Source organism: Rattus norvegicus, chromosome 12, assembly GCF_021556685.1.
Source record: "Rattus norvegicus strain SHRSP/BbbUtx chromosome 12, alternate assembly SHRSP_T2T, whole genome shotgun sequence".
Taxonomy (NCBI): Eukaryota; Metazoa; Chordata; class Mammalia; order Rodentia; family Muridae; genus Rattus; species Rattus norvegicus.
This window is the reverse complement of record NC_141545.1, coordinates 22818815-22841442: the sequence shown is the minus strand read 5'-3', so window position 1 is coordinate 22841442 and position 22628 is coordinate 22818815. Positions and strand designations below refer to the sequence as shown.

The 22628-nt window shown below is 47.8% G+C and overlaps 1 protein-coding gene, 1 long non-coding RNA gene and 2 pseudogenes across 2 annotated transcripts; 3 read left to right on the top strand and 1 right to left on the bottom strand.

Moving 5' to 3' along the window:
* Positions 1 to 4825: 4825 nt before the first annotated feature.
* Spn-ps5 (sialophorin, pseudogene 5) lies at positions 4826 to 5908 on the top strand (annotated as a pseudogene).
* A 349-nt stretch (positions 5909 to 6257) lies between these two features.
* Spnl1 (sialophorin like 1) lies at positions 6258 to 17404 on the top strand. Its single transcript, NM_001013868.1, is given in 2 exon segments — positions 6258 to 6514; positions 16168 to 17404. A coding segment is annotated over 1 exon segment (1035 nt). The 5' UTR covers positions 6258 to 6514; positions 16168 to 16281; the 3' UTR covers positions 17317 to 17404.
* LOC148002223 (uncharacterized) lies at positions 9782 to 10380 on the bottom strand. Its single transcript, XR_015634697.1, has 3 exons — positions 10202 to 10380; positions 10068 to 10120; positions 9782 to 9937 (listed from the first exon to the last, which is right to left on the bottom strand). It is a non-coding gene; the product is annotated as an uncharacterized LOC148002223 (long non-coding RNA).
* A 4095-nt stretch (positions 17405 to 21499) lies between the features above and the next one.
* On the top strand, positions 21500 to 22609 carry Spn-ps8 (sialophorin, pseudogene 8; annotated as a pseudogene).
* Positions 22610 to 22628: the final 19 nt, after the last annotated feature.

Genomic DNA, 22628 nt, shown 5'->3' with positions numbered 1-22628 from the left:
CCCTCAGACCAGCACATGCCACACCCACACCTTGCACACACCAACAGGCACACATGCAAGAAGGTGGAGAAGAGTCAGCCCCCCACAGACTGGGTGGTGCAAAACCACCGCTTTTGATGCGTTCCCTACAGGCTCACTTTGTCCAGTTCCTCTGAAGTCTTTCCCATCTCTGGACTAAGAGATGAAAAGACAGGCTCAGGGGGTGGGACATGGATACCCTAAGGGTCTCGAGAGGGGACAGAGCACAATTGTGCTGTTTCTGACTCTGATACCAGCCCGGCTCCTGGTCCAAATGTGGTTGCTGGAAGAGCTGTCCAAGGGGAAGTTGTTGAGTGAGAGGACACTGTCCTTGAGAACAGTCTGACCTACAAAAAGAGATGTGTATGTACGGCTGTGTGTGGCCTGGGTGGAAAAGGGGAAGGTGGGAGGGAGGGAAGAAGGAATGGAAAGGGACTGAGATCAGCTGCCACCACATCATCGTCTCCTCCCCAAGTCTGTGGGAAGAGGAAGGGCCAAGATGTGCACACCTGAGCCACACCGAACCCATTTCTTACTGCTCAAGAGGCGCTAGATGCACACTGCAGCTGGACAGGTAGCCACTGCCTCTCCCATATACTGGGAGATCTCCCCTTTCTGTCTGGGTCTACCCCCGCTCATCTACTTGGATTCCCATTCTCTGGGTCAGTGAGCACACTGGCAGTGGGTCCACCCCTCATGGATCAGAGCCAGGGGAACAAATGGGAACTCCATGTGAGGGCCCCAGACATGGTGGGCAGGTGGTGCTGGATGCACTCTGGGCCCTTTCTATGGACTGGATCTCCCCAGCTACAGTGGACATCATGGACACACTCAGTTAGCCTGGTAGGCTCCAGTGTACTCTGAAGTAGCCATCAACCTGTATAACTTGTTGGGTTCCAGGAGAACACAGGAAGGGGCTTCCCCTAACTCTCTCCCCTCCACAATCCTGCAGGCATACGATGTGTCAAGCTGCTTGCACTTCTTTTCCCTTGATGGGTCCCTACTCTGGGCCTTGGTATTCTGTGCAGCCCCTCTCCTTGGCCAACAGCTAAGAGCAAACTTAGAAGAGGAACAAATCAGGGGAATCCAATGGTTTTATTAAAGGAAGACACAATAAAGGCTCATGGTGAGTGTTGATGTGAAGTGATTTCTTCCCAGTGAGCAGAATGTCAAAGTGAAGAAATTCAATGAAGGACAGGAATATGGGAAGAACTATGACTCTCTTAAGATAGGATCCTCATTTAATCTGTACACACATGGATGGATGAACCAGATTCCCACTGTCTCTACCTACTATCCAAAAACCCCATCAAAGGGAACAAGCTAGGCTGGATTAGCAGGGAATGAAGCCCCTGTTGAGCTTGACTCTAGTCTAGCATGGTGAAGAGACATGAGAACACTGCAATAAGTAGAAGACCTCTGATCTCTGGTTCCCTGGGAGGGGTCAGGGTGAGGTCCACCAGCCTCACAGACTACAGTGAAATGCTACTTCTCATCATTTTCCACTGATCCAGGGAGACAGGGGTGGCTTGAGCCATGAGTGGTTCTCACTTCTGGCACCAAGTGTCTGTCACACATATTGTATGCTATGGCCCATTCTGGGAACAGTGCCATGTTCATAGTTTGACTGGGGAGTTACACTTGTCAAACAGTAATGCAGGTGACCTACAGCGAACTCACAGATGACGGAAACTATCCTTAAAGCTTGCTCTACCATGATTTTCATTACACATACAAACCATGAAACCAGGGCATTAAAATCCTTCTGAATTTTTGGTTTTTAAGTAGGAATTGTCAGAAAAGTTACCACAGGAATAACTGCCTTCTGGAAGGAAAGTGTTCATAGTGACATAGTTTTATTGACCCTGCAATGTCTGCTGTTCTTGTGATTTTGAAGCAGGATTCACCTAGGGTTGGATTGTTGACCCAGTAATAGGGAATGTGAGCTGGATTAGAACATCATGAGACAGATTCGTTTTACCTACTGATTATGTGCTTTTTGCCTTTGAATCCTGCTCAGTATGAGAGGAACAATATGTTCAGACATTTGGTGTGTATGCTCCACTGAGAAGACAATGAGCAAGACTACCACTTGTAGAATTATGACTTAAGGCCCCTAAGTTGATATTCCACCGATGCAGGGCTGTAAAATGGAGCCAAAGACCCTCAGTTAGCCCTGGATAGCCAGGTCTGGTCTATTCCTGCTGGAGGTGCCATCGCATTCCCACAAGTTGGTGGGTCCCTGTTGTGTTGGGGCACAGGTGTCCAGTGTGGAAAGACACTCTTCCTCTGAAACATCGTGTTCTAGAAACGAGACAGACCTTTCATCCATCATGCTAATGCATGTTTGTATAGAATCTGGAGCTAAACCATTCCAAGGTGACCTGCTTCTATGTCGGGGATTCATATATAGCAGAACAGTTCACTTTTTTTTTTTTTTATTAACTTGAGTATTTCTTATATACATTTCAAGTGTTATTCCCTTTCCCGGTTTCCGGACAAACATCACCCTCCCCCCTCCCCTTCCTTATGGGTGTTCCCCTCCCAAACCTCCCCCCATTGCCACCCTCCCCGCATAGTCTAGTTCACTGGGGGTTCAGTCTTAGCAGGACCCAGGGCCTCCCCTTCCACTGGTGCTCTTACTAGGATATTCATTGCTACCTATGAGGTCAGAGTCCAGAGTCAGTCCATGTATAGTCTTTAGGTAGTGGCTTAGTCCCTGGAAGCTCTGGTTGCTTGACATTGTTGTACTTTTGGGGTCTCGAGCACCTTCAAGCTCTTCCAGTTCTTTCTCTGATTCCTTCAACGGGGGACCTATTCTCAGTTCAGTGGTTTGCTGCTGGCATTCGCCTCTGTATTTGCTGTATTCTGGCTGTGTCTCTCAGGAGCGATCTACATCCGGCTCCTGTCGGTCTGCACTTCTTTGCTTCATCCATCTTGTCTAATTGGGTGGCTGTATATGTATGGGGCACCTGTGGGGCAGGCTCTGAATGGGTGTTCCTTCAGTCTCTGTTTTAATCTTTGCCTCTCCCTTCCCTGCCAAGGGTATTCTTTTTCCTCATTTAAAGAAGGAGTGAAGCATTCACATTTTGATCATCCGTCTTGAGTTTCCTTTGTTCTAGGGATCTAGGGTAATTCAAGCATTTGGGCTAATAGCCACTTATCAATGAGTGCATACCATGTATGTCTTTCTGTGAGTGGGTTAGCTCAGTCAGGATGATATTTTCCAGTTCCAACCATTTGCCTACGAATTTCATAAACTCGTTGTTTTTGATAGCTGAGTAATATTCCATTGTGTAGATGTACCACATTTTCTGTATCCATTCCTCTGTTGAAGGGCATCTGGGTTCTTTCCAGTTTCTGGCTATTATAAATAAGGCTGCGATGAACATAGTGGAGCACGTGTCTCTTTTATATGTTGAGGCATCTTTTGGGTATATGCCCAAGAGAGGTATGGCTGGATCCTCAGGCAGTTCAATGTCCAATTTTCTGAGGAACCTCCAGACTGATTTCCAGAATGGTTTTACCAGTCTGCAATCCCACCAACAATGGAGGAGTGTTCCTCTTTCTCCACATCCTCGCCAGCATCTGCTGTCACCTGAGTTTTTGATCTTAGCCATTCTCACTGGTGTGAGGTGAAATCTCAGGGTTGTTTTGATTTGCATTTCCCTTATGACTAAAGATGTTGAACATTTCTTTAGGTGTTTCTCAGCCATTCGGCATTCCTCAGCTGTGAATTCTTTGTTTAGCTCTGAACCCCATTTTTTAATAGGGTTATTTGTTTCCCTGCGGTCTAACTTCTTGAGTTCTTTGTATATTTTGGATATAAGGCCTCTATCTGTTATAGGATTGGTAAAGATCTTTTCCCAATCTGTTGGTTGCCGTTTTGTCCTAACCACAGTGTCCTTTGCCTTACAGAAGCTTTGCAGTTTTATGAGATCCCATTTATCGATTCTTGATCTTAGAGCATAAGCCATTGGTCAGAACAGTTCACTTACTGTGTCTATTGAAAGTCATCCCTCAACACAAGGTTTCTTTGCCACAGACATCTCAATGTTCACAGTTGATAGATGGCATTTGATGCTTTTCAAACCTGACCTGGGAACACACTGTCATTATCTTGCCTCACCAGATATGAAACTGGGGACAGTCTCTCTCTCTCTCTCTCTCTCTCTCTCTCTCTCTCTCTCTCTCTCGCCTCCCCCATATGCTAATGATGGCTTCTCCACCTCTTCCTCCTGGGGGTTGATTGATGGCCCACTGTTTTCTGTCACTAGTCCCACCTCCTTCCCCTGTCATTCTTCGCCTCAGGAAGATTGGAAGTGGCAGAGTCATTACATAATGTGGTCCTTGGTATATTTATCATGTGCATGAGTCTACCACATGACATTCCTATAAACCCAGGCATGTCCTCTGAGAGAGTGGTGGTGGAAGGACAGAGGGGGAGGGGATCTAGGCCTCTCCTCCATATCAGCACATGACCTGTGAACTGAGCTCACATTTTCTCTCTCTCCCAAACCGTAGAGTTTCTTATCCCTTCTGACCTGGGAATAACTCAAGATATTGGAGACAGAGGGCCAATTCCAGTCCTGGAGGGCTTTGGTTCTGATGGTTCAGGTGTGCTCTATGACTGAATCATTCTTCAACCCCAGATAAACCATGTGTCTGATCTTGACTTTATTTTTATATTCAGTGAGGTCATCTCATTGCCTGCTTTCTCTTTTCTTTTCTTTTTCGAAGAGGGAGATCAACTGCCCCAGTCCTGACAAAGCCTCAGGAAGAACTGGAGGTACTCGCCCTATCCATGTGCCTTATCCAGTAAGCTGGTCCCAACTCCTGTTCCCAGCTGTCGCTATGGAGATGGCCTTGCTTCTCCTCCTCTTTGGGGGCTTCTGGGCGAGCCAAGCAAATCTGCAGAATATGCGGATGTTGCCATTTACTCTGCATAGCATGTCCCCAAGTACCTCTGAAGCCTTGAGTACCAACTCATCAATCGCTATGTTGCCAGGGAGAGTGGACCCAAAGGAGAGTATCAGCCCCTGGAGGCAGACCCCAGTCCCAGCTTCCTCGACCCCCTTGGGAACTCCAGAATTGTTTTCTTTTGAGACAACAGCTGATACCAGCAGGAGCACCCCAGTACCTGAGCCTACAACCTCTCAGGACATTTACAACACGGAATTATCAATACTAGTTCAAAAATTATCAGATGTAGTTAGTAACTCTCCTCTCACCATAACTAATCCTGTGACAAACAGAACTGTGGCATCTACCTTTTTAGAAACCTTTAAAGGGACCAGTGCACCTCGGGTTACTGTGACAACGAGCTCTACCATGGCCAGTGGACCCTCTGTGGCTAGAACTGTAAGCTCCAAGACCAGTGGCCCTCCAGTCTCTATGGCTATTGGTGGCACCCAAGGCTCTGGTACAAAAATATCCACGTCTACCCCAAATCCCATAACCACCATGTAACCACGCCAAGGAGTAAGTGGAATGTGGCTGCTCCCCATGCTCATTGCCTTGGTGATGGTTTTGGCACCAGAGGCACAAGGGAAGGACCCTGAGCAGAGGTGGAAAACAATATAGGGTGATGGATGCCTGGGCTGGACCAGCCCGGGTTCCTGATGAAGAGGCTACAACTGGAACAGGAACAGGGAGCAACATGTGCTCTGGAGCACCAGAGACGGATGGCTGTGGGCAGCGGCACAACCTCTCCACTTTCTTCAGCAGATGGAAGTCTAGCCAGGGCTCCTTAGAAGAGCTGAAACCTGGGAAGGATCCAAACCTGAAGGAGGAGAAAGAGCCTCTGGTAGGCAGTGAGGACAAAGCTATGGAAACCCCAACTTCTGACAAGCCACAAGTCAAAGATGGGGCTGCACCCCAATCCCTATGAGTAGCTGTATTCACTTAGTCTGCTCCTTAACCTCAAATCTGTTGTCAGCTGCCTCACACTCTGCATTTGTGAATATTTGTGGACCAGATCCATTTGGTCATTCATTATTCAGCCGTTCATCCGCCCACAACACCTGCTGTTTTCCACCTCCCCTTCCTCCAGGCTCCCTTTGAATCTCCACAAGGATCAACTTAGTTGACCCCCATTTTCCAAGGATCCTCCTTGGAATGCTGGGATCTGACCAGAAGAATGAAAACTCCGGTGGAGGGCATTATGACATATAAACACCCCCACCCCACCCTCAGCAGGGGATCCCTGAGGACTGCTTCTCAACTTCCATTTGTTTTGGGGACAGCTTAGAGCCTGGATGTAGCCATCCAGTTTGCCCTTGGGTGAACTGTGACCTGTGACTTTTCCCAGAGCACTCTGATTTTGGGCTGGCTGGTAGCTGCTGGGGGTAGCCTGTCAGAGATCAGTCACTTCTCCTGGATGTAGGGATGAGGAGACTTCCTGGCTCCATGTGGTCCCTGTACCTGCTTTGTCCACTCGGAAGTATGGTTTATGTGCAAGATAGGACAATTTAGATGATGGCTGTGAACAGTACTGGTGAGTATAGACCATGGAGAGAGCAGGGGAGATGCTGGTGAGTTCACAGGGAGGGGCACGAGAGCAGCTATGCTCTCGGATCCCCTCATTGTGCTCAGAAAGGGTACAGCTGAAAACCTAAGTTTGTCTGTAGTCCCCAAAAGAATGCAAATGTGATGGGGACTAGAAGTCTACATACTCGTGCCATCAACAATGAGTTCTTCAGCTAAGCTACCACAGCCTTTCCTCAAAGGCTCCCTCAGACTAGCACACGCCACACCCACACCTTGCACTCACCAACAGGCCACATGCAAGAAGGTGGAGAGGAGTCAGTCCCATGCACGGACTGTGTGGTACAAAACCAATGCATTTGATGCATTCCCTACAGGCTCACTTTGTCCAGTTCCTCTGAAGTCCTTCCCATCTGGGGACTAAGAGACAGGCTCAGGGGGTGGGACATGGATACCCTAAGGGTCTCGATAGGGGACAGACCACAATTGTGCTGTTTCTGCCTCTGATACCAGCCCGGCTCGTGGTCCAAACGTGGTTGCTGGAAGAGCTGTCCAAGGGGAAGTTGTTGAGTGAGAGGACACTGTCCTTGAGAACAGTCTGACCTACAAAAAGAGATGTGTGTGTGGCCTGAGTGGAAAAGGGGAAGGTGGGAGGGAGGGAAGAAGGAATGGAAAGGGACTGAGATCAGCTGCCACCACATCATCGTCTCCTCCCCAAGTCTGTGGGAAGAGGAAGGGCCTAGATGTGCACACCTGTGCCACACCGAACCTATTTCTTACTGCTCAAGAGGCGCTAGATGCACACTGCAGCTGGACAGGTAGCCACTGCCTCTCCCATATACTGGGAGATCTCCCCTTTCTGTCTGGGTCTACCCCCGCTCATCTACTTGGATTCCCATTCTCTGGGTCAGTGAGCACACTGGCAGTGGATCCACCCCTCATGGATCAGAGCCAGGGGAACAAATGGGAACTCCATGTGAGGGCCCCAGACATGGTGGGCAGGTGGTGCTGGATGCATTCTGGGCCCTTTCTATGGATTGGATCTCCCCTGCTACAGTGCACATCATGGACACACTCAGTTAGCCTGGTAGGCTCCAGTGTACTCTGAAGTAGCCATCAACCTGTATAGCTTGTTGGGTTCCAGGAGAACACAGGAAGGGTGTTCCCCCAACTCTCTCCCCTTCACAATCCTGCAGGCATAAGATGTGTCAAGCTGTTTGCACTTGTTTTCCCTTGCTGGGTCCCTACTCTGGGCCTTGGTATTCTGTGCAGCCCCTCTCCTTGGCCAACAGCTAAGAGCAAACTTAGAACAGGAGCGAATTAGGGGAATCCAATGGTTTTATTAAAAGAAGACACAGTAAAGGCTTGAAAGACCCTCAGAGAGAATCTTCCTCTCAGGAGGGAGATCCTCAAGCCCAATGACCAGTCTGAGTCCACAGGCTGCAATCTGCAAGAGGGTTTATTTTGGGGTACACAGGTACCTGTGGGCGTCCCAGTCAGCTTGAGAGGACTGGCGTGCCTAGCAGAACCAGGGATGGGTTTTTATAGGGTACTGGGGAGCAGAAGCAGGCTTACAGAAGGAGATGCATGGTTGGTGGATTCAAGTGAGGTGAGGATGTATGGTTACACCCAATTGGCTATTCAAATGAGATTGCCACACAGCAAGAGAATACGTGCAGGTTGGGGCATCCAGAATGTCAGGGGCTAGGGGCTTATCTCTTGTTAGGTGGCCCAAAAAGCAATACCAATAATTTAGACTGGCTTCTGTATTTTGTTTTCTTTTATGGTCTGTTTCGTCTAAATGATGGGTCAGCTTGTCCCACACAGCTTGGACACATCTGAACTTTCCCAGGCTTATTTTAGTTCTGAGTCTGTGTATCTAAAAACTTACTTTTTACTTCTATAGTTGAGGGCCTTGGGCTTGTACAATTCCCTTTCTGGGAGGGGGTCTTTCATTCCCCCATTTTCTTTTTGTCCTTTAGTGGAATCTTCCACTCAACTTGTTTAAGGTACCTCTGTTTCTTGTTGTTTTACCATCTGATACTGTTGTCTCAGCACAAAAGTTTGAATGACTGAAAGTCTGTATCTCTCATTATTCTTGTCTGATCTGCATAGAAACAACATTTTTCTTTTAGTGTAGCACACAGACTCTTTCTTTAAGGAATATCAGGTCTAATCTTCTCCTATTCTGAAGGACTACCTCTGAGAGGGAGGTTAGGTATTCTTGGAGGTCAGCTAAAAAGTCTTTCACTCTTTTTATATCTGAGTCAATGGCAGTTCTGAATTCTCTATAAGCTTTGCATTGTAGGGCAACCGCAGATGTCCTTGTGCTGCCCTTGCAGCACCTAGATAGCCTTAAATAATTCTCAACTCTCTTTTGTGTCTTATTTTGTGTCTTTAGCATCAGGATTCCAATCTGGACACTATCTGAACCTATACACCAAGGTCTTTTAGAACTTCTAAACTTATATAGGTTGTGATCCCTGAGGCACAGTCCCAAGAAGTGTTAGGAGTATTAACATATGCAATGTTACATCATTTGTAATAAAAATCAAGCCTATCCTTACACCTATTCTGAGGGAACCCAGGGCAAACATGAAATTCTTGTTTCTAAAACACACTCCTCAAATGAGCATTATAGCAACCTCCCAGTCACGTCTCTGATGTATCCACTTATCTGATGTGTAAGTTTAGGGAGCTTTTTGAAGATCTGAGTGTCCCTCTAGGTCCCAGCTCTCAGCCCCAATAGCTAGTACGCTGTTGGTGAGGGCTGAGACTTGATGGCTGTCAGGGTGGTCAGTAGCACCAAGTATGGTCCTTTCCAGTGAGGCTCGAGTGTCTGGGTTCGGTGCCATCGTATGTAGCCGAGTCTCCAACCTGGAACTGATGAGATGTCTCAGAGGTCCCTGGGGCATAGGCTGCTGTCAGCTGTGAGCAGATTTCTTTCTGTATCACCTGTAGGTCTTTTAGCCTGGCATACAAATCATTATTACTATGACATGTTGGTTCAGTAACATCATCTAATACAGTCAGAGGAGCTGAGGCCCCATATAAGATCTCAAAGGGGGTAAAGCTGAGTCTGGAAGAGGTATTTCTTGCTCTGAAGAGAGCAAGAGGGAAGGAGTACCACCCAGCCTGTGCCAGTCTCCATGGTCAATTTGGTCAGGGTCTCTTTTAAAATTTTATTTATTTATTTTACCTGTCTTGAACTTTGAGGTCTGTAAATACAACGTAATTTCCAATCGACCTCTAAATACTTGGCCATACCCTGGCTTACCTTGGCAACGAAAGTAGGGCCATTGTCTGACCAGATTACCTTGGGCACTCCAGACCTGTGGAAGATTTCTTCTAGTATCTTCTTGATGACTATTGAGGCCGTCTCTTGCTTGGTGGGGAAAGCTTCTATCTATTCCTGAAGAGATATCTATAAACACTAGGAGACATTTGAAATCATATTTTCCTGGTTTTATCTCTGTGAAGTCCACTTCTCAGTAGTATCCAGGCTGTTCCCCACGGCCTACCTTGGTTCTCCTACCACAGTCAACTTTCCTGAAAACAGTTACCTTTTGGCATGGTATACATCAGTGCACTATCTGTTCCACGAGATACTTGAGACCTGTGACATAATATTTAGTTTTGAAAACGTCTGGATGAGTTTGCTTACCCCGAAGTGAGTCCATTGATGCATTTGTTTTACCATGGCCTCTGCCTGTAAAAATTGTAGCAGGATCTTCTTTCTCGTTGAGGTGTACCAGAGTCTCTTCCTCGGCCTGACTGTGTCATGGAGGGCCCTTAACATAGCCAGAATCTCTCCTTTTCTTGTCCTCAGATGTCAGCAGGCCCCTCTGCTGATGGGCTGTAGCAAAGGCATACCTGCTGTCCACATAAATGTTAAGTCTCTTTCTCAGCTCAAGGGCTTTGGTGAGGGGAGCAAGCTCTACCCTCTGAGTAGTGCTGCCTTCTGGTAGGGCCTGAGCCCAAATGACTCTGTTTCCATCTACCACTGCTGTCCCAGCCCATCTTTTTCTATGAACCAGATGACATCTACCCCCTCTGCTGGCTGATCAGTCAGATCTTTATGCCACTCCTCTGCTTTAGTGAGCTCCTGCTGACAGTCATGAAGGGGGGTGTCTAGGTCGGGGTCCGGGAGCAGGGTTGCAGGGTTTAGACTCGTAGGGGCAGTCTGGAATCACAAGGAACAAGTGGGATACCCGGCCCACGCCAAGGTCCACCGTTCTTCGGGTAGTCCATGAGTATCGTTTTTTGTCGGTAGTCCCCTGTACTCAAGGTCTTTTGCTGGACACTAGCCCATTTGGGCGTAGGAGCACAGAGTGTTGGGCCCCCGTATTCACAAAACAACTGGGCGGGCTTCTCTTCTATCTTTGCGCATAGCCAGCACTCTAGGACCAAGAGGCTTGCCTTCTGGGCTGCTGGAGAGGCCCCTCTTGTTCTTCCTGGGGCAGTCCCTGACCCAGTGTCCTTTTTCCTTGCGATAGGCACACTGATCTTTAGCTAGGAATTCTCTTCTGTTGCCAGGTACTGTCTTCCTAGGTTCCCTAACTACTGTGGCCAGTATATATTCCTCTCCTGTCTTTTATCTCTCTTTAGCTCTCTAGCTTCTTTTTCTTTTTGTCTCTTTTCTTCCCTAGCTTCCTGCTCTTTTTACCTTCTTTTCTCTTTTTCTTCTTCAGTCTCTCTCATATCTTCTGCATCTTCCTCTACAGCTATTAGATGCTGTCCACTTATGTAACCACACTTCAACTTTACTTTTTCTGTAACTTACACTAACTCTCAGCAACTTAGCTTAACCCTTCAAATTTTTGTAACTTTCTCTCTTTATCTTTTCTTTATCTTAGCCAGATTGGTGGGGCATTTTTTTAGCCCCTCAGAGACCCACCCTTGGAGTCTGGCGGCAGACCCAGAGCACTCCCTACCTTTAGGCGTATTGAAGTCAACAGGTAGAAGTGAGGGCCTTCCATCCGTGTCTGGAACATTCTTTCTGGCCTCCAGTAGGATTCCGTCTTTCCTCAGTGGTAAAGAAGACCTGTAACAGTTACTAACAAGCATCTCAAATGGGATGGTGAGAAAACAAGAGAATCTTGAGAATAGAGGTCTACTGAAGAGGGCAAACAGCTAAACCAGGGGGCCTTCTTGGACAAAAAGGCCATTGTACAAATAAGTACAAGCTTTGTCTATGAAACAGAAAGGCGAGCAGAGAGGCAGCCGATCTGTTATCGACTATCTCTCTAGACTTAGATTTTCCCTCAAGGAGTATCTCTCTTCAGTGTCAGCTCTGTGGCTTTGCCTCTCAAGAGAACCAGCCTCCAAATGACACTAGGCTTCTAGTAACAACTAATAACAAAAGGATGGAGAGATGGTTAGAACCTGGGTGCTAGATGCCAGGTAGCTGACAAAAGAATTGTAACCAGTTCACCTGGGGCTATCAGGACCTCAGTAGCAGCCCTTTACCAAACTGTCTCACTGGGTTAAAGGCCCATGGAAAAGAAAACATTAATCCTGATCTTGGCCACCGCCAAAGCCTGAATTCTAAATCTTGACTGGCAAAACAAAACAAAATTCTTTACAGTTTGTGTAGATTCTTTGAAACTATTTTAGGGGCTCTTTTTGTCCCCCAACCTGGGGCATTTTGACAACAGGGGCAGGAACTAGCTGCTGTGGGCATAGGATCAAAGGCACTCTCCATGTTAATGATGACCAACACAAAAAGTAATTTAATGCTGGAGACTGACTCCTCTCTTGGAATAGGGCCAGCAGATAAGGCAGGCTCCCTTAAAGAACTTCTCTTAATGAACACTCTCCTTCTGTGAGCAAGTGTTGAAGGTCTGGCCACTGAAAGCAGCAACTGGAATTTTTTTTTCAGGGCCAAAAGTCTCATAAAACAACCACTAACTCCACACTATCTTTTTGTTGTCAAAGCGTTAACCTCGGCCGGCCTCCTCACCTTGAAACTCCTCTTATGCTGACTTGGCCAGAGCTGTGCTGCTGTCCATGCACAGCCTGCAGCTTGCTAGCAGGCCTACATGCTTGCCACCCTCAGCCCCTATATTTTCCTACTCTGTGCTGTCCCTTCCTTAGAAGCTGTGAATGTTTAAGCAACAGGGAGAATTTTTCTTCAGGATCTAAGGTAAAGCTTTCAGGCTCTTGTTAATACCTGCTTCAGACAGGGTCACTCACTAACCTGGAGTTCTTCATACACAACTCTTAACAGCAGCTAGACTGGACAAGGGGAGCAAAGGGAGGGGCATCTCTCCTTGGGGAGGAGCCTCAAGAGAGAAAGATAAAACTCCCCGGCAGAAAACAATTTTTCTCAAACAAATTATTTTTAACTTTTAAGTTAAGTACCAAGAGGACCAAGTAAAACTCCTTGACAAACAAAGCAAACAGTTTCATGATTTTAAACACAGTCGTCCGTCCAAGATTTTAAACACGGTCGTCTGTCCAAAGTCCAAAAACGAAACAAAAGCCAAAAAGACACTGGACAATACCACAGAAAACAAACCAGACAAACAAGACCAAGACAAAGCATCCTGTAACCAATTTCCACAGATGTTCAAAGAAAATTAGGACACAAAGAAGACAAACAATTCCAACAGTCAAACAAGCAACAGACAGAGGCGCCGCGTGGCTTCGGTGTCAAACTGAAACCAAAAATTCAGTGGATCCGGCTCTCTCCTCTCTCCTCCAACCCAAAACCAGTTATCCTTCCGATACGGGCTGAGCCCCGAAAAACCGGGCTCCAAACACCCTTGGAACGTCTTCCAGGGCTGCGGGGGAGAAGTCGGAGCTCATCAGCTCCTTCTCTGGCCCGCCCAAATACAAACGGTCTAGACCCAAGCCAAGTAACTAAGCATTTACAGAACAAGTCACAAAGCAAGACAAGACAGGACAAGACAAACGCTGGCCAGCTTACCTCCCGGTGGGTGGTCGGCGGTCTCTGGGTAGAGGATCTCCCATCCCGGACGAGCCCCCATATGAAAGACCCTCAGAGAGAATCTTCCTCTCAGGAGGGAGATCCTCAGGCCAATGACCAGTCCGAGTCCACAGGCTGCAATCTGCAAGAGGGTTTATTTTGGGGTACACAGGTACCTATGGCGTCCCAGTCATCTCTAGAGGACTGGCATGCCTAGCAGAACCAGGGACAGGTTTTTATAGGGTATTGGGGAGCAGAAGCAGGCTTACAGAAGGAGATGCATGGTTGGTGGATTCAAGTGAGGCACGGATGTATGGTTACACCCAATTGGCTATTCAAATGAGGTTGCCACACAGCAAGAGAATACGTGCAGGTTGGGCCGCCCAGAATGTCAGGGGCTAGGGGCTTATCTCTTGTTAGGTGGCCCATAAAGCAATACCAATAATTTAGACTGGTTTCTGTATTTTGTTTTCTTTTATGGTCTGTTTCGTCTAAATGATGGGTCAGCTTGTCCCACACAGCTTGGACACATCTGAACTTTCCCAGGCTTATTTTAGTTCTGAGTCTGTGTATCTAAAAACTTACTTTTTACTTCTATAGTTGAGGGCCTTGGGCTTGTACAATTCCCTTTCTGGGAGGGGGTCTTTCAGGCTCATGGTGTTGATGTGAAGTGATTTCTTCCCACTAAGCAGAACGTCAAAGTGAAGAAATTCAATGAAGGACAGGAATATGGGAATAACTATGACTCTCTTAAGATAGAATCCTCATTTAATCTGTACACACATGGATGGATGAACAAGATTCCCACTGTCTCTCCCTACTATCCAAAAACCCCATCCAAGGGAACAAGCTAGGCTGGATTAGCAGGGAATGAAGCCCCTGTTGAGCTTGACTCTAGTCTAGCATGGTGAAGAGACATGAGAACAGTGCAATAAGTAGAAGACCTCTGATGCTCTCTGGTTCCCTGGGAGAGGTCAGGGTGAGCTCCACCAGCCTCACAGACTACAGTGAAATGCTACTTCTCATCATTTTCCACTGACCCAGGGAGACAGGGGTGGCTTGAGCCATGAGTGGTTCTCACTTCTGGCACCAAGTGTCTGTCACACATATTGTATGCTATGGCCCATTCTGGGAACGGTGCCATGTTCATCGTTTGACTGGGGAGTTACACTTGTCAAACAGTAATGCAGGTTACCTACAGCGAACTCACAGATGACGGAAACTATCCTTAAAGGTTGCTTTACCATGATTTTCAGTACAAATACAAACCATGAAAGCAGGGCATTAAGATCCTTCTGAATTTTTGGTTTTTAAGTAGGAATTTTCAGAAAAGTTACCACAGGAATAACTGCCTTCTGGAAGAAAAGTGTTCATAGTGACATAGTTTTATTGACCCTGCAATGTCTGCTTTTCTTCTGATTTTGAAGCAGAATTCACCTAGGGTTGGATTGTTGACCCAGTAATAGGGAACGTGAGCTGGGTTAGAACATCATGAGACAGATTCGATTACCTACTGATTACATGCATTTTGCCTTTGAGTCCTGCTCAGTATGAGAGGAACAATATGTTCAGACATTTGGTGTGTATGCTCCACTGAGAAGACAATGAGCAAGACTACCACTTGTAGAATTATGACTTAAGGCCCCTTAGTTGAAATTCCACCCATGCAGGGCTGTAAAATGGAGCCAAAGACCCTCAGTTAGCCCTGGATAGCCAGGTCTGGTCTATACCTGCTGGAGGTGCCATCGCATTCCCACAAGGTGGTGGGTCCCTGTTGTGTTGGGGCACAGGTGTCCAGTGTGGAAAGACACTCATCCTCTGAAACATCGTGTTCTAAAATGAGAAAGACTTTTCATCCATCATGCTAATGCATGTTTGTGTAGAATCTGGAGCTAAACCATTCCAAGGTGACCTGCTTCTGTGACAGGGATTCATATATAGCAGAACAGTTCACTTACTTTGTCTGTTGAAAGTCATCCCTCAACACAAGGTTTCTTTGCCTCAGACATCTCAATGCTCACAGTTGATAGGTGGCATTTGCTGACTTTCAAACCTGACCTGGGGGCACGGTGTCATTGTCTTGCCTCACCAGGTATGAAATGGGGACAGAGTCTCTCTCTCTCTCTCTCTCTCTCTCTCTCTCTCTCTCTCTCTCTCTCTCTCCCCCTCTCTGTCTCTCTCTTGCCTCCTCCATATCCTAATGATGGCTTCTCTACCTCTTCCTCATGGGGGTTGATTGATGGCCCACTGTTTTCTGTCACTAGTCCCACCTCCTTCCCCTGTCATTCTTCTCCTAACTGAGGAAGTTGGAAGTGGCAGAGTCATTACATAATGTGGTCCTTGGCATATTTATCATGTGCATGAGTCTACCACATGACATTCCTATAAACCCAGGCATGTCTTCTCAGAGAGTGGTGGTGGAAGGACAGAGGGGGAGGGGATCTAGGTCTCTCCTCCATGTCAGCACATGACCTGTGAACTGAGCTCACATTTTCTCTCTCTCCCAAACAGTAGAGTTTCTTATACCTTCTGGCCTGGGAATAACTTAAGATATTGGGGACAGAGGGGCAATTCCAGTCCTTGAGGGATTTGGTTCTCATGGTTGCGGTGTGCTCACATGACTGAATCATTCTTCCACCCCAAGATCAACCATATGTCTGATCTTGACTTTATCTTTATATTCAGTGAGGTCATCTCATTGCCTGCTTTTTCTTTTCTTTTCTTTTTCGAAGAGGGAGATCAACCGCCCCAGCCCTGACAAAACCTCAGGAAGAACTGGAGGTACTCGCCCTGGCCCTGTGCCTTATCCAGTAAGCTGGTCCCAGCTCCTGCTCCCAGCTGTCACTATGGAGATGGCCTTGCTTCTCCTCCTCTTTGGGGGCTTCTGGGCCCTGGTGGTGAGCCAAGAAAATCTGCAGAATATGTCGATGTTGCCATTTTCTCTGCATAGCACATCCCCAATTGCTATGTTGCCAGGGAGAGTGGACCCAAAGGAGAGTATCAGCCCCTGGAGGCAGACCCCAGTCCCAGCTTCCTCGACCCCCTTGGGAACTCCAGAATTGTATTCTTTTGAGACACCAGCTGATACCAGCAGGAGCACCCTAGTACCTGAGCCTACAACCTCTCAGGACATTTACAACACGGAATTGTCAATGCTGGTTCAAAAATTATCAGATGTACTTAGTGACCCTCCTGTCACCGTAAGTAATCCTGCGACAAACAGAACTGTGGCATCTACCTCTTTAGAAACCTTTAAAGAGGCTAGTGCACCTCCCGAGACTGTGACAACAAGCTCTACCATGGACAAAGGATCCTATGTGGCTATAACTGTAAACTCCAAGACCAGTGGCCCTCCAGTCACTATGGCTATTGGTGGCACCCCAGGCTCCAGTACAAAAATATCCACATCTCCCCCAACTGCCACAAACACCATGTCACCACGCCAAGGATTTAGTGGCATGTGGCTGCTCCCCATGGTCATTGCCTTGGTGGTGATTTTCGCCGTCATTATGGTACTGCGGCTGTGGCACCAGAGGCACAAGGGAAGGAGCCTGAGCAGAGGTGGAATACTAAATAGGATGATGGATGCCTGGGCTGGGCCAGACCGGGTTCCTGATGAAGAGGCCACAACCGGATCAGGAACAGGGAACAAGTGCTCTGGAGCACTGAAGTCCGATGGCTGTGGGCGGCGGCCCAACCTCTCCAATTTCTTCAGCAGATGGAAGTCTAGCCAGGGCTCCTTAGAAGAGCTGAAACCTGGGAAGGATCCAAACCTGAAGGGGGAGAAAGAGCCTCTGGTATGCAGTGAGGACAAAGCTATGGAAACCCCAACTTCTGACAAGCCACAAGTCAAAGATGGGGCTGCACCTCAATCCCAATGAGTAGCTGTATTCACCTAGTCTGCTCCTTAACCCCAAATCTGTTGTCAGCTGCCTCACACTCTGCATTTGTGAATATTTGTGGACCAGATCCATTTGTTCATTCATTATTCAGCTGTTCACCCCCCAAACCCTGCTGTTTTCCACCTCCCCTTCCTTCGTGCTCCGTTTGAATCTCCACAAGGAAAAGCTTAGTTGACCCCCATTTTCCAAGGATCCCCCTTGGAATGCTGGGATCTGACCAGAAGAATGAAACCTTCAGAGGAGGGCACTATGACATATACACACCCCCATTCCCACCCCTACCCCCAGCAGGGGCCCCCTGAGGACTGCTTCTTAACGACCATTTGCTTTGGGGACAGCTTAGAGCCTGAATGTAGCCATCCAGTTTGCCCTTGGGTGAACTGTGACCTGTGACTTTGCCCAGAGCACTCTGATTTTGGGCTGGCTGGTAGCTGCTGGGGGTAGCCTGCCAGAGATCAGTCACTTCTCCTGGAGGTAGGGATGAGGAGACTTCCTGGCTCCATGTGGTCCCTGCACCTGCTTTGTCCACTCGGAAATATGGTTTATGTGCAAGATAGGACAATTTAGATGATGGCTGTGAACAGTACTGGTGAGTATAGACCATGGAGAGAGCAGGGGAGATGCTGGTGAGTTCAAAGGGAGGGGCACAGGAGCTGCTGAGCACTAGGATCCCCTCATTGTGCTCAGACAGGGTACAGCTGAAAACCTAAGTTTGTCTGTAGTCCCCAAAAGAATGCAAACGTGATGGGGCCTAGAAGTCTACATACTTGTGCCTTCAAGAATGAGTTCTTCAGCTAAGCTACCACAGCCTTTCCTCAAAGTCTCCCTCAGACCAGCACACGCCACACCCACACCTTGCACACAGCAACAGGCACACATGCAAGAAGGTGGAGAAGAGTCAGCCCCATGCAAGGACTGGGTGGTACAAAACCAATGCATTTGATGCATTCCCTACAGGCTCACTTTGTTCAGTTCCTCTGAAGTCCTTCCCATCTCTGGACTAAGAGACAGAAAGACAGGCTCAGGGGGTGGGACATGTATGCCCTAAGGGTCTCGAGAGGGGACAGAGCACAATTGTGCTGTTTCTAACTCTGATACCAGCCCGGCTTGTGGTCCAAATGTGGTTGCTGGAAGAGCTGTGCAAGGGGAAATTGTTGAGTGAGAGGACACTGTCCTTGAGAACAGTCTGACCTACAAAAAGAGATGTGTATGTACGGCTGTGTGTGGCCTGGGTGGAAAAGGGGAAGATGGGAGGGAGGGGACAAGGATTGGAAAGGGACGTGGATCAGCTGCCACCACAACATCGTCTCCTCCACGAGTCTGTGGAAAGAGGAATAGCCAAGGTGTGCACACCTGAGCCACACCAAACCCATTTCTTACTCCTCAAGAGGCGCTGGATGCATAATGTAGCCGGACAAGGAGCCACTGCCTCTCCCATATACTGGGAGATCTACCCCATTGTGTCTGGGTCTACCCCTGCTCATCTACTTTGATTCCCATCCTCTGGGTCAGTGAGCACACTGGCAGTGGGTCCACCCCTCATGGATCAGAGCCAGGGGAACAAATGGGAACTCCATGTGAGGGCCCCAGACATGGTGGGCAGGTGGTGCTGGATGCACTCTGGGCCCTTTCTATGGACTGGATCTCCCCAGCTACAGTGGACATCATGGACACACTCAGGTAGCCTGGTAGGCTCCAGTGTACTCTGAAGTAGCCATCAACCTGTATAGCTTGTTGGGTTCCAGGAGAACACAGGAAGGGGGTTCCCCCAACTCTCTCCCCTCCACAATCCTGCAGGCATACGATGTGTCAAGCTGCTTGCACGTGTTTTCCCTTGCTGGGTCCCTACTCTGGGCCTTGGTATTCTGTGCAGCCCCTCTCCTTGGCCAACAGCTAAGAGCAAACTTAGAACAGGAGCAAATCAGGGGAATCCAATGGTTTTATTAAAAGAAGACACAGTAAAGGCTCATGGTGAGTGTTGATGTGAAGTGATTTCTTCCCAGTGAGCAGAATGTCAAAGTGAAGAAATTCAATGAAGGACAGGAATATGGGAAGAACTATGACTCTCTTAAGATAGAATCCTCATTTAATCTGTGACACACATGGATGGATGAACAAGATTCCCACTGTCTCTACCTACTATCCCTCAAAACCCCATCCAAGGGAACAAGCTAGGCTGAATTAGCAGGGAATGAAGCCCCTGTTGAGCTTGACTCTAGTCTAGCATGGTGAAGAGACATGAGAACAGTGCAATAAGTAGAAGACCTCTGATGCTCTCTGGTTCCCTGGGAGGGGTCAGCGTGAGGTCCACCAGCCTCACAGACTACAGTGAAATGCTACTTATCATTTTCCACTGACCCAGGGAGACAGGGGTGGCTTGAGCCATGAGTGGTTCTCACTTCCGGCACCAAGTGTCTGTCACACATATTGTATGCTATGGCCCATTCTGGGAACAGTGCCATGTTCATAGTTTGACTGGGGAGTTACACTTGTCAAACAGTAATGCAGGTGACCTACAGCGAACTCACAGATGACAGAAACTATCCTTAAAGGCTGCTTTACCACGATTTTCAGTACAAATACAAACCATGAAAGCAGGGCATTAAAATCCTTCTGAATTTTTGGTTTTTAAGTAGGAATTGTCAGAAAAGTTACCACAAGTATAACTGCCTCCTGGAAGAAAAGTGTTCATAGTGACATAGTTTTATTGACCCTGCAATGTCTGCTGTCCTTGTGATTTTGAAGCAGGATTCACCTAGGGTTGGATTGTTGACCCAGTAATAGGGAATGTGAGCTGGATTAGAACATCATGAGACAGACTCGTTTTACCTACTGATTATGTGCATTTTGCCTTTGAATCCTGCTCAGTATGAGAGGAACAATATGTTCACACATTTGGTGTGTATGCTCCACTGAGAAGACAATGAGCAAGACTACCACTTGTAGAATTATGACTTAAGGCCCCTAAGTTGATATTCCACTGATGCAGGGCTGTAAAATGGAGCCAAAGACCCTCAGTTAGCCCTGGATAGCCAGGTCTGGTCTATACCTGCTGCAGGTGCCATTGCATTCCCACAAGGTGGTGGGTCCCTGTTGTGTTGGGGCACAGGTGTCCAGTGTGGAAAGACACTCATCCTCTGAAACATCGTGTGCTAGAAACGAGACAGACCTTTCATCCATCATGCTAATGCATGTGTGTGTAGAATCTGGAGCTAAATCATTCCAAGGTGACCTGCTTCTGTGTCGGGGATTCATATATAGCAGAACAGTTAACTTACTTTGTCTCTTGAAAGTCATCCCTCAACACAAGGTTTCGTTTCTTCAGACATCTCAATGTTCACAGTCGATAGGTGGCATTTGATGCTTTTCAAACCTGACCTGGGGGCTCGCTGTCATTATCTTGCCTCACCAGATATGAAATGGGGACACTGTCACTTTCTCTCTCTCTCTCTGTCTCTCTCTCTGTCTCTCTCTCTCTGTCTCTCTGTCTCTCTGTCTTTAGCCTCCTCCACATCCTAATGATGGCTTCTCTACCTCTTCCTCCTGTGGGTTGATTGATGGCCCACTGTTTTCTGTCACTAGTCCCACCTTCCCCTGTCATTCTTCTCCTAACTGAGGAAGGTTGGAAGTGGCAGGGGGATTACATAATGTGGTCCTTGGTATATTTATCATGTGCATGAGTCTACCACATGACATTCCTATAAACCCAGGCATGTCTTCTCAGAGAGTGGTGGTGGAAGGACAGAGGGGGAGGGGATCTAGGTCTCTCCTCCATGTCAGCACATGACCTGTGAACTGAGCTCACATTTTCTCTCTCTCCCAAACAGTAGAGTTTCTTATACCTTCTGGCCTGGGAATAACTCAAGATATTGGGGACAGAGGGCCAATTCCAGTCCTGGAGGGCTTTGGTTCTCATGGTTCAGGTGTGCTCATACGACTGAATCATTCTTCCAACTCCAGATCAACCATATGTCTGATCTTGACTTTATTTTTCTATTCAGTGAGGTCATCTAATTGCCTGCTTTTTCTTTTCTTTTCTTTTTCGAAGAGGGAGATCAAGCGCCCCAGTCCTGACAATGCCTCAGGAAGAACTGGAGGTACTCGCCCTGGCCTTGTGCCTTAGACATTAAGGTGGTCCCAACTCCTACACCTAGCTGTCGCTATGGAGATGGCCTTGCTTCTCCTCCTCTTTGGGGGTTCTGGGCCCAGGTGGTGAGCCAAGAAAATCTGTAGAATATGCCAATGTTGCCATTTTCTCTGCATAGCAAGTCCCCAATCGCTATGCTGCCAGGGACAGTGGACCCAAAGGAGAGTATCAGCCCCTGGAGGCAGACCCCAGTCCCAGCTTCCTTGACCCCCTTGGGAACTGCAGAATTGTATTCTTTTGAGACACCAGCTGGTATCAGCAGGAGGACCCAGTATCTGTGTCTATAAACTCTCAGGACATTTCCTCCAAGGCATTATCAATACTACTTCAAAAATTATCAGATGTAGCGAGTGACCATCCTGCAACATAACTAATCTTTGATTAACAGAACTATGGCATCTACCTCTTTAGACACCGTTATAGGGACCAGTGCACCTCCCGAGACTGTGACAACAAGCTCTACCATGGCCAGTGGACCCTCTGTGGCTGTAACTATAAGCTCCAAGACATGTGGCCTTCCAGTCATATGGGTATTGGTGGCACCCCAGGCTCGGGTAAAAAACTATCCATGTCTACCCCAAATCCCATAACCACCTTGTCACCACACCAAGGATTTAGTGGCATGTGGCTGCTCTCCCTGCTCATTACCTTAGTGGTGGTTTTGGCCCTCATTATGGTACTTCGGCTGTGGCACCAGAGGCAGAAGCGAAGGAGCCTGAGCAGAGGTGGAAAACTAAATTGGGTGAAGGATGCCTGGGCTGGGCCAGCCGGATTCTTGATGAAGAGGCCACAACCGGATCAGGAACAGGGCTCAACAAGTGTTCTGGAACACCGGAGTCAGACGGTTGTGGGTAGCAGCCCAACCTCTCCACTTTCTTCAGCAGATGGAAGTCTAGCCAGGGCTCCTTAGAAGAGCTGAAACCTGGGAAGGATCCAAACCTGAAGGAGGAGAAAGAGCCTCTGGTAGGCAGTGAGGACAAAGCTGTGGAAACCCCAACTTCTGACAAGCCACAAGGCAAAGATGGGGCTGCACTTCAAACCCTATGAGTAGCTGTATTCACCTAGTCAGCTCCTTAACCCCAAATCTGTTGTCAGCTGCCTCACACTCTGCATTTGTGAATATTTGTGGACTAGATCCATTTGT